The 11,810-nt window shown below is 36.1% G+C and overlaps 1 protein-coding gene across 3 annotated transcripts; it reads right to left on the bottom strand.

Moving 5' to 3' along the window:
* Window positions 1-447: 447 nt before the first annotated feature.
* Window positions 448-11,232, bottom strand: LOC124885573 (phosphoinositide phosphatase SAC2-like). 3 transcript variants are annotated; one of them, XR_007042725.1, is made up of 5 exons: window positions 11,027-11,226; window positions 10,779-10,944; window positions 2,098-2,453; window positions 981-1,222; window positions 448-717 (listed from the first exon to the last, which is right to left on the bottom strand). XR_007042725.1 is itself a non-coding variant. In XM_047393520.1 (4 exons), exons 1-3 carry the CDS (start codon window positions 11,139-11,141, stop codon window positions 2,261-2,263), a joined length of 474 nt encoding a protein of 157 aa, XP_047249476.1. In that variant the 5' UTR covers window positions 11,142-11,232; the 3' UTR covers window positions 486-717; window positions 981-2,260. The 3 variants fall into 3 exon arrangements, 2 of the variants coding, with proteins under 2 accessions (XP_047249476.1, XP_047249477.1); XM_047393520.1 differs by having other exon boundaries at window positions 486-717; window positions 981-2,453; window positions 11,027-11,232; XM_047393521.1 differs by lacking the exon at window positions 448-717 and having other exon boundaries at window positions 981-1,015.
* Between the last annotated feature and the right edge of the window lie 578 nt (window positions 11,233-11,810).

Raw genomic sequence — 11,810 nt, 5'->3', positions numbered from 1 at the left:
TGATCAAAGGACACACTTTTCAAAGGTCGTCATATCAGCTACATTTAAAAAGCATGGCCATTAAAGTGTAAAGGTCACCCTTTGTAGCTTGTCATTGGCAACACTTTTATTTGATAAAGCTACACTTTTAAGTGTTGCCTTTACTTTGTTATTAGGCATACTTTACAAGTGTAGCCTTATATAGCATCTCTATAACACTTAAAAAAAACTAGCCTTTTTTTTATTACTGTCCACACTTCAAAAGCGTAGCCTTTTATACATCCTCTAGGACAACATTTATAAAGTATAAGCATGTTATAGGTACACGCCACAACTTAATTAATAAACCACATTTTTAAATTGTTACAATATTGTCTAAAATTTGATAGTTCAAGCCACATTATACAAAAATGACTATAGACCTAAAAATAATTATTTTGATTCAAACATATACATCACTAACCACATTACAAGTATACATACATATATATAATCTCACGCACCAATTAGCTAATAAATGATTCAAATACATAGATTTGCAATGAACTTCAAAAAAACATGTCTTTTACTACACATACTAATTAGAAAACATTTTAAAGATTTGTACTAAGTTCCACACAAAACAAAATATGTTTAAACATATATCAGAATATAGCTCAAAAAGTTCATCGTTCGCTTCAATCTAGATTGACTTTACTTGTGGTGGCCAACACTAAAATTTGATCACCCGCAGTTTTCCTACACACTCAAAATTAATAAACAGTTAGAAAAAATTATGCTTGATAAATATTCAAATATTTTTCCTATTTGGAATGAGGTTTAAGTTTGGACAAATAAATAAACAGCTAGAAAAAACTCAAGCCAGCTCCAGATATATCATTCTAGAAGTATAATAGGCAATAAGATGTGGAGAAAGGCATGATCACACCAAGGAATTAATATCTTGGAATGAAAGAAGCCTGGTATTGTTTCATAAAAGGAAGTAGAGAGCTGTATAATACCTGATATTGTTTCCCATGAAGAATCTTGAAATGAGCTATCATACAAATTCAATGGAACGTTGCAAGGTCCAAGAGCCAGCCAGAATTTCCATATGCCAGACAGAGATTTAACGAAAGGTAAATCCTTAACCCAAAAAAAAAAGCACAATAAAGATCTCTAGAAACAACATCATCATCCCAAACTGTTAATTTTGATATCAATAGATCCACTTTGTTGCACTCTTTCCAGTATCTCAGAGATCCTGAATAGCACCAGAGTGCCATTAAAAGTTACGCAATAGGAGCATCAGAAACAAATAATTCAGTGAGCACCCAAGGGTAACAATCAAGTCTGTCCAGTCAAAAGATAAGACAAAAACATATGGTGTTTAAATTTCGTCAACTACCAAACTTTTACAGGCCAACATCAATATTAAACTTAATCAAGCTTCCCAACAATAATCCCAGGGTTGCAGTAGGGTCCTACTTGATAATAAAATGGAGAGGGTGTTGTAAGAACTATGACAGTGTACAATCTTCTGAAGAATACCATCAAGAGCAGAATATTTCTACAAATACAATGAAGATGGAGAAACATAAGACTTGGTAAAGTGCAAGGAGTCGGGAAGAACCGAAGGCCCTGATAGCTTAGGTAAGAATAATATGTGGTGTGATCTTTCACTCTAATAAATTAATTGCTAAAACAATTCTTGATAAATGACAAAGCTTTGGATGTGTGTAGCTTTGAATTGATCTTCATGGCTTCTAGTGAAAGACTACTTATCGGTTACTCATGGATTATGTGGGTATTAGCAGGTTACAACAAGCAAACTCGCCATTCAACCAAACTCGCCCAGTAGCATCCTGCTTATAACATATGGTGCATTTTTGTTCTACACATATTTTTAAGACCACAAGATTTAAAAGAGTTATTTACTCTTTTAAATTATGTGCCAAATTAAAATTAGACAAACAGTCTGAAATGGACACATGATGGCCGATGAAAAATATCATTTTATATAACTACTGCTATTGTAGTTATTATAATCTTGTTGTATAGTAACAATAAGACAATGTAACATACTGTAGCAATTTCATACACCAAGACATACTCAAATTTGCAGATATGAACACATACCCAGATTCTGTTTCAAATGGTGCCTCAACGAGGCCGACTTCAAGAAGTATCCATAAAGAATCAAAGCAGCATAGACATGACGTATTTGGAGATTTTGGACTTGAGTGAGGGCCCATTCATCTTTCACGTTCAACTTGTCTTCCCGTCCTTTTTGCTTAACCATTTAGAGTACTTCAACTTTATGTATAGACTCGAGTTCCCAGTCCTTACGGGGCCATATCTCGAGCCTTCCATTGTACATGCAATTCGAGAGCTTAAGAACCAAATGCACTCCTATTTCAGAGAACACTATTAAGATGTACATAACATCCTCTAAAACCTTTGGACACTCCAGCTTTCTCAGCTCAGAAATTCTCCTGGCATTTCAACATATTCAAAAATTAGTGAAAGGTATACATCTACATGAGACTTAGTAACTATCAGGCAATCGAACAATGCATTTAAGCAGATAATCCGACCATCATAGTGCAGAAACCTGCATTCATTTATCTACAATTTTGATAATTAGCCAGATAAATTAGGCACCTAAGCATATCTTAGGCATTTTAATCCACATAACAATTGATTCCTGTGAAGTCTAATGATGTAAAGATAGTTTCTCGTTTCCTCCTATAATCGAAGGCTTTTATCAAGACAGTTTGTAGTATATACAGCAAGCAAAGTCCAGCTTCTTCAAACACTACTTGACAATGTGATATAGCAGTAAATATGCTTCTTTTGTAATGGTTTTACCTCAAGCTGAGAAGTTCCCGAAGTATAGTTGACATTATCTTTTTCAAGAATCAAACGAGTTAACTTATGTTATCATTGGTAACATCTAGTCAAGCTTCAGCCGATCCTTCCCATGCAACAATCGGCAATTTCCTCTATCTCAATTTACGTGAAAGAATTAGCATTTTACGCAATGTCTAAAATTCTCTTGAAGCTTCGCAATAAACCATATATTTCGATAACAAACTCCACTCTTACTAAGTACCATAAAATTCAGACACACAAATATGAAGAAACTTCATAAATCTAAGGACCTATATAACAGGACTAGTGAATGCACTACACACCAAAATTCGTGAGGAAAAGTATATTAAGTCCTTCACCACATCAATAGAGCCCTCAAAAATGCAACTCTTTTTCTGTTAATAACTTCTACACTATCATTATGCCTTTTTTTAGATAAGTAATATTACTTATTTATTGATAGTTACTTGAAATTATCACGTGATATCAGTTAAACTCTACAAGAGTAAGGTTAAGCTCACCTACGACAATAATTCATTCTACATACAAAGTCTCACATCACCAACCGTACATAGAGTAATAACATGCTATGACCTGTTAAATTGGATTCGTAACTTGAACTCTTACTACTTCCACACTATCAGTATGCCTCAATCATTCAGGTTAATAGTCTCAGTTATTGTGGGCAATTACTTGAAAATTGAAATTGTTAGAGTGGGTAAAAGTCTCACATTGGTTGGGGAATGGACTAGTAGTTTGCTTATATGGACTTGGGTAATCCTCACCTCTTGAGCTAGCTTTTGAGGTTGAGTTAGGCCCAAGGTCCATTTCTTTATCATGGTATCAAAGCCAGGTCCATTCCCGTTTTGGGCTCTCGGTCCACGCGCCAGTACCAGTTGGGCTTGGGCGTGAGAGGGTATTAGAGTGGGTAAAAGTCTCACATTAGTTAGGGAATGGACTAGTAGTTTGCTTATATGGACTTGGGTAATGCTTACCTCTTGAGCTAGCTTGCGCACATTACTTAGACGGGTTCTAGAAGGGCATATAGGAAGGGATGGAGGTTGAGTTAGGCCCAAGGTCCATTTATTTATCAGAAATTATCTCTTATGTTAGCTGATTGAGCACAAACTCTTTCAAACAGGTAGCTTACGAGTTAAACTCGACAAGAGTAAGGTTAAGTTGACCTACAACGACAGGTAATTCCATATATTAAGTTATAAATTAAAGCCATAATCCCTTATTAAATTGCAACTATGGTCAGTATATATAACTTGAACTCTTATGACGATACATGAGCACAACTTATGCCTATGCCACTAGGCACAACAATGCAGACAGTAACTTGAAATTGTCTCTCAAACGACCTCATGGTGTAAAAACATCTCTCTTAGGTGATCTGATAGTGTAAACTCATTAGTATCTATAAGTTAAACTCGATAGGAGTAAGGTTAAGTAAACTCGATAGGAGTAAGGTTAAGTTGATGACCTACAACATTAGACAATTCTACATTTTGCGCTAATGAACTCAATCGCATCAGCGAATTCTACACGAAGAATCATTTCTCTAGGCCTCTTCTCATGAGTCTGCTTAACATAAAAATTACAAACTAAGGGGAAATGTCAAAGAGTACTACTCTTAATGAAAATATGGACTGAATCATGAAATATATTACCTACATCAAGTTTAATATAATAATTGGATTTCCATATCTTTGAACAAGATCTTCAAAGAGAAACTTGGTGGCTTCAAACAAAAAGTCCTTCCTAGACACTAAAGGGTAAGAGAGACGATGGAAATTGAGCATATGGATATTACCAAAAATCTTAAAGAGTCTTTGGGTTGTACATATGATGTCAGGTTTCATATTCAAGCGCAAAGTTTCTTGTGACCAAAAAAGAGGTATTGAACCACGGTTTTGCACAACTGCGCTTACCCCAAAAGCGGATCCTTCAGGTTCATCTTCGAACACAATCTGTTCTGTCTCAACATCATTTTCTATGCAAACCTTAACATTACTCCTCTTTTTAAATATCAGCATGAATTAAAAGAAATAAAAACTCAACAATGAAAATGGTTACGTACTTACTGATGTTGAGGTCACTATGTATTTCACAAGTATCACACTAAGCATTCACAGTGGCGGATGTACACGTATTCCAGGGGGTTCATTCAAACCCCCTTCGTCAGAAAATTATACTATTTTTACATGATAAATTTTTTTTTTATGTATAAATAATAGTGGCTGAACCCCCTTCGACTAGTCCATATATGTACTACTGAACCCCCTCACTGAAAATCCTGGATCCGCCCCTGAGCATTCACATGAAAAGTAATTTAAAACACCTAAGAGGGAAGTGAACTTTCATCATAATTTGTTCTTACCTTGTTCCAGGCCACTTGCCAGAACTTAAAATAGCAAACAAAGATGGCGTATGTGTTTTAACTACTGTGTTGTTGACACATATGTGACTACCTGTTCCACTGATGTGTAGCACTGATAGGAGTAGATATGCAGTTAGTTAGTTAGTTGTATATTGCTGAGTAGATATGCAGTTAGTTAGTTAGTTAGTTGTATATTGCTGAGTTAACCGTATAAGGGGTTGAAAGTTGTTAGAGGTTGTTAGACAATGTTTAGTTAGGTGCAATGAGGTGTCAAATAGAATATTCTAGAAGGAGGTAGTTATTAGATATTTTGTATATCTTTCATAGCCTATATAAGGTACAATATCAGATTGTAACACGTGATTTTGATGATGAATAAAGCTTACAACTTCACTCTCTCATTTTTTTCTTCCTTGTTCATGAATCATCAAGCTGTGATGCTTGATTTTCACATGGTATCAAAGCCAGGTTGGCTGATACAGAGAGTACTTCGATTTTTTTGCAAGTTTGGTTGATTTTATAGCTGAGCTTCTTCATTCATGGCACCCAAAATTGATCAAAGTGATCCTTTGTTCATTGGTACTTCAGATAGTTCAAGTTCTGTACTCATTCCAATCAAATTGACTGGTTTATAAAACTATAGTCTTTGGAGTCGATCCATGCGAATTGCTCTCTTAGGGAAGAGAAAGTATGGTTTTGTCACTAGATCCTGCAACAAGGAGTCATACAGAGAAGAATTTCATGATCAGTGGGAAACGAGTAATGCGATTGTCCTTTCATGGATCATGCATACGGTGACTGAAAACTTACTATCTGGGATCGTGTATGCTACAAATGCTTGTGCAGTCTGGAATGATTTCAAGGGGAGATATGACAAAGTGAATCGTGTGCGTATATATCAATTGCATCGTGAAATCAATATACATTCTCAAGGTACTGATTCAATCTCAACTTATTTTACTAAGTTGAAAACCTTGTGGAGTGAGTATGATGTCCTGGTTCCAAATCCTAGATGTGATTGCCCTAAATCCAAAGAATACTTACATCATATGTGTCAACTGAGACTTCTACAATTTTTGAGTGGCTTGAATGAGTCCTACGATCAAGCTAGGAGACAGATCTTACTTAAGAGAGTAACTCCAACTCTCATTCAAGCTTATTCCATGCTCATAGAGGGTGAGATACAACACTCAGCTGTACACGACAGATCAGAACCTCTTGCTATGCAAGTGAATCGCAATTATGGTTATGGACAGGGAAACACAAATTACAAGAGTAGAAGGTGTGACTACTGTCAAATTTCAGGTCATACTAAAGAAAACTGCTACAAACAGATAAGATATCCAAATGATTGGAAAAACAAGAAGAAACAGGGTTATGCTCCTCCAAATTTTAGGTCATATAACACTGGTAGCAAGTCTTCCCAAACTACAAGCATGGTAGCAGGACCAGTTGATACTGCCAGTTCCAGTCATGATGTCAATCCTGTACCACTGGCAAAACCACATACATTCACTGATGAAGAGTACAATCAAATCATGAACATGTTGAATAAGGATACCAAGGATATGAAACAAGTCAATATGACGGGTATTACTACTTGTTTCTTATCCAAGACTTGTACTGACAGTTGGATTGTAGATTCAGGGGCTACACATCATGTGTCTGCCAATAGACACTTGTTTAAAGATAGCAACAGCTTGGTTCCAAGACATTTGGACAAATTGCACCTTCCAACAGGAGATGAAGTCACAATTTATCACACAGAAGAAGCTTACATATTTACGGATGATGTGATCAAGGATGTTCTCTTTGTTCCAGATTTTAGACTAAATCTGTTGTCTGTTGCTAAGATGACCAACGAACTGTCATGCTTTGTGTCTTTTTATCCTGATTTCTGCATATTTCAGGACCTCTTCAATGGCAAGGTGAAGGGGATTGGTAGATAAGAGAGTGGACTATATGTTCTTAAAGGAGAATGGAAAGATAATGTTGTTCAGGAAGGACCAAAACACAACAGGTTCACTGCAGAGGTTGTTGTTCCCAATTGCAGACTATGGCACCAAAGACTTGGGCACCCAGCTCCTCAGGTTTTAAGAGAATTAAACATTTTGATGAATCATAGTGATGTAAATATATTGAATAAATGTACTGTATGCCCACTAGCTAAACAAACAAGAATGCCATTTCCCACAAGTACTACTAGATGTTCTGCAGTTTTTGAACTTGTACACATGAATTTATGGGGTCCTTATAGAACACCTACATTTGATAATAAGTGTTATTTCTTGACTATGGTGGATGACTATAGTAGATATATTTGGATTCATCTGTTGCAGCTAAAATTTGAAACCATAGTAGCTATTAAGACATTTATATCCATAATCAAAACACAGTTTGGAGTGGTGATAAAAACCATTAGAACTGATAATGGGACTGAATTTGTCAATACTCAATGTCACACATTGTTCCAGTCTCTGGGTATTCTACATCAGACCAGCTGTCCTTACACTCCACAACAAAATGGAGTAGTGGAAAAGAAGCACAGACACATATTGAATATTGCTAGAGCTCTTAAGTTTCAATCCCATTTGCCCATCAAGTACTGGGGATTATGTGTAAAAGCTGCAGTATATATTATGAACAGGTTGCCAACCTCAGTCCTAAGTGGTAAGAGCCCATATCAGTTGCTATTTTCTAAAGATCCCAAGCTGTCTCATTTGAGGGTGTTTGGATGTCTGTGCTATATGACTGTTGTCCCTAGGGGTGACAAGTTCTCTAAAAGAGCTAAACCTGCTGTGCTAGTAGGATATTCAGAATCTCAAAAGGGTTACTTGTTACTGGACATCAACTCAAAAGGAGTATTAGTGAGTAGGGATGTTGTGTTTTATGAAGATTCTTTTCCATTTGATCCATCACAAGCAAAATTACAACATGCAGATACTTCCAAAACTGATGAAGACACCAATGACTTCCTGGTCTCCACCTATGATGAAGTTGGTGCTGATGTTCCTTTAGAGGACATTCATGTTTATGATGCAAATACTTATGCTGATTGCCAAGATTCCTCTGATGCTGCAGTACCTGGTGCGACTTCACCTGGCACCACTCATGACGAAACATGTCAAGATAACCGTTCCCTGCTTCATCCCTCTTCAAGTAGACCAACGAGAACAAGCAACCACCTGTGTGGATACATGATTATGTTGACACTTCAAAATCCCAGAGATGCAAGTACCCCTTAGCCAACAGCCTATCTTACAGTAAATTAAAACCAGCATATCAGTGTAACTTGTCAAGGTTCTCTACTCTGACTGAGCCTCAACACTTCAAACAAGTTGTAAAGGATGAAAGATGGGTGGAAGCTATGAAGTTAGAAATTCAAGCATTAGAGGCAAACAACACATGGACCATTGTTAACCTACCCAAAAGGAAGAACACTGTTGGTTCCAAATGGATATACAAGATTAAATATCTTGCAAATGGTAAAGTGGAAAGGTTCAAAGCAAGATTAGTTGCCAAGGGATATAGCCAACAAGAAGGGATTGATTATCATGAGACATATTCACCAGTGGCGGTTACTGTCAGGAGTGTGATTGCTGTAGCAGTATCTAAAGGATGGCCTCTCTATCAAATGGATGTCTATAATGCATTTTACAAAGGGATCTTGAAGAGGAGGTGTACATGGAGCTGCCAGAAGGTTTCAAAAGCCAAGGAGAGCACAAGGTTGAAGGTTTCAAAAGCCAAGGAGCGCACAAGGTTTGCAAACTACTCAAATCCTTGTATTGCCTCAAACAGGCTTCCAGACAATGGAACCTGAAACTGACTCATGCGTTGCTTGATGCTGGATTCACTCAAAGTGCTCATGACTATTCTCTCTTCTTCCTACATCAAGGTGATGACACAGTGATAGTTCTTGTATATTTTGATGACCTGCTTCTTGCTGGAAGCAATGCTACTTTGATTGATGCAACAAAAGCCAAGTTGCAGCAGCAGTTCAAGATGAAAGACAGACTTGGGGAATCTCAAATACTTCTTAGGTATTGAAGTTCTCAGATCATCTTCAGGGGTGATATTAAATCAAAGGAAATATGTCCTAGAATTAATTTCAGATACTGGCCTTAGTGGTTCAAAACCTGCAATCACTTCCTTAGAATCCCATGTAAGGCTGACCTCACTTGAGTATGATCAAACCACAGGTGCACAAGGTGATGGTTTATTGTCTGATGCTTTTTCTTATCAAAGACTAATAGGTAAACTCATGTATGCCACTATTACCAGACCAGATATCAGTTTTGCAGTCCACACTCAGCCAGTTTATGCAACGTCCCAAGAGATCACACTGAGAGGCTGCTACCAGGGTATTTAGATACCTCAAAGGTTCTGTTAGTCAAGGAATCTGGTTACAGGCTAAACATTCTACCACTCTAACTTGCTGGTGTGACTCGGATTGGGCTACTTGTCCCACACCAGGAGAGGAGATCAGTTACTGGTTATGCAGTTCATTTTGGTGAATCCTTGATTTCTTGAAAGTCCAAGAAACAAGAAACAACACACTGTTTCCAGGAGTTCTGCCGAAGCTGAGTACAGAAGCATGGCTTCAGCAGTTGCAGAGATAACTTGGTTATTTGGTTTGTTTCAGGAACTCAAGGTTCCCATTACCTTACCCATATCAGTCTTCAGTGATAGCAATTCAGCAATTCAGTTGGCCGACAATCCTGTGTTTCATGAGAGAACAAAACACATAGAGATTAACTGCCATTTCATAGGGACAAGATCAAAAGTGGACTGATACAAGCTTTACATGTTCACTCTCAGGACCAAGTGGCTGACCTTCTTACTAAAGGGCTAAGCCAAGCTAAACATGCTCATTTATTAGGCAAGCTTGGTGTGCTAAATATATTACACCCTGCAGCTTGAGGGGGCGTGTTTTAACTACTGTGAAAATCAAGCATCACAGCTCGATGATTCATGAACAAGGAAGAAGAAATGAGAGAGTGAAGTTGTAAGCTTTATTCATCATCAAAATCATGTGTTACAATCTGATATTGTACCTTATATAGGCTATGAAAGATATACAAAATATCTAAGAACTACCTCCTTCTAGAATATTCTATTTGACACCTGGTGTCCTGAAGATACCTTGTCTCTTTCAACATGTAAAAAATAACATCAGAACACCACTGTATACTTTCAGGAAATGAACTGGCAATGGGCTCTATGAACGACTTAGCTACAAAAAGCTCAACTATAAACATTCGAAGTGTACTCATCCCATGAACATCTGAGTGACTCGATCAACGTGAAATTCATTGGACAGCGAACACGTTACAAGGTGTATTGGTAAAATAGTATAGCAACTACCTCAACAACTTAGGACTTCTGACAAAATGCAAAATTTAATAGTAAGCAAATAGAAGAATATTAAAACAAAAAATAAAACCAAATAGATAACAGGTCTCATAAATATACAAAAAAATTAGAAGTGTTTTCATTGCATTATAATGCTTTCCTAAAAAGAACTATGGACAATTTACACTGGCATGCAGAATTGACTAAAGACCTGTTTTCATCCATAGAATAAGCCATATCGGAAAGCACAGTAGAATTTTGAACTGGGAGCATCTCGTTCTTAGTGATAGCGTAAATAGGATGACAGCATATCTTTCCAATTTTCCTTCTTTCCGTAATGACCAAAATGTAATAAGGTCCCGAAAACTTTATAAAACCTAGAACAAAAAAGGAAACATTAGTTGTATGACATATTATCACACATCTGTTAATGGATGACACTTTGAATGCAAAATATACCAATAATCCCATAGCAGCGGGAAACGAATTTAAGCCCTCCAGTAGACTTGTTTCTCTCATGTATTCTATTTAGGAGGTCTATGCTTTCAGATTCTGAATGTGGTAGGATCTTCATGAGTGATTAGCTCTGAAGCTTCCAATCGATCAATCTTTAATACTTTCCAAAATGTTTTGGTCTTATCCCATCCTATCATGTAGAAGGTCCCATATAGAAATAAGTTAAATATAATCAAGCATTTAATATAATGACAAATCATATTTAATGACTATACAACTTCACATAATGACACGTTTGGGTCTAAGTCAGTAAGTTTAATCATTAATCGTTAAGTTAAATCAAATTGATGAATCAAATCAAATCGAACCGATGAATCAAATTAAATCGAGGAAAAAAACTAACTTATAATTTGGTTTGATTGGTTTGGTGTTGGTAAAATAAAACCGATCATTCTTAGTTTGATTTGGTATTAGAAAAAATAAAATCAAACAGAACCGACTAATACATATATAATTTTAATTTTTTATACATAAAAAAATATTACTTATAATCTACTTTCTAATTACTTTTATTATTTTTTTATATTCAGAAAATAGATATATATTCTTGGGTCTTTAATTATAGTATTTTTCCATGGAAAAAATACATAATGTAGCATACTTACGTATTAAATTATAAAAAATAATAACACTTTTATCAAATTACATTTTGTAGCATATGTATTTGTATGTATTTGTATTTTTGTAGCAATAGTTTACAAAAATACAAAATATATATCGATCATAA

Source organism: Capsicum annuum, chromosome 7, assembly GCF_002878395.1.
Source record: "Capsicum annuum cultivar UCD-10X-F1 chromosome 7, UCD10Xv1.1, whole genome shotgun sequence".
Lineage (NCBI taxonomy): Eukaryota > Viridiplantae > Streptophyta > Magnoliopsida > Solanales > Solanaceae > Capsicum > Capsicum annuum.
The sequence above is the reverse complement of the archived record's forward strand: the minus strand, read 5'-3'. Positions and strand labels throughout refer to the sequence as shown.

Coding starts and splice junctions, on each gene's coding strand:
- LOC124885573 (XM_047393520.1), bottom strand. CDS start 11,141: ATGAAGATCCTACCACATTCAGAATCTGAAAGCATAGACCTCCTAAAT. Junction 10,945..11,026: donor CCGCTGCTATGGGATTATTG/GTATATTTTGCA, acceptor TTTTTGTTCTAG/GTTTTATAAAGTTTTCGGGA. Junction 2,454..10,778: donor TATTCTATGGATGAAAACAG/GTCTTTAGTCAA, acceptor TTGAAATGCCAG/GAGAATTTCTGAGCTGAGAA.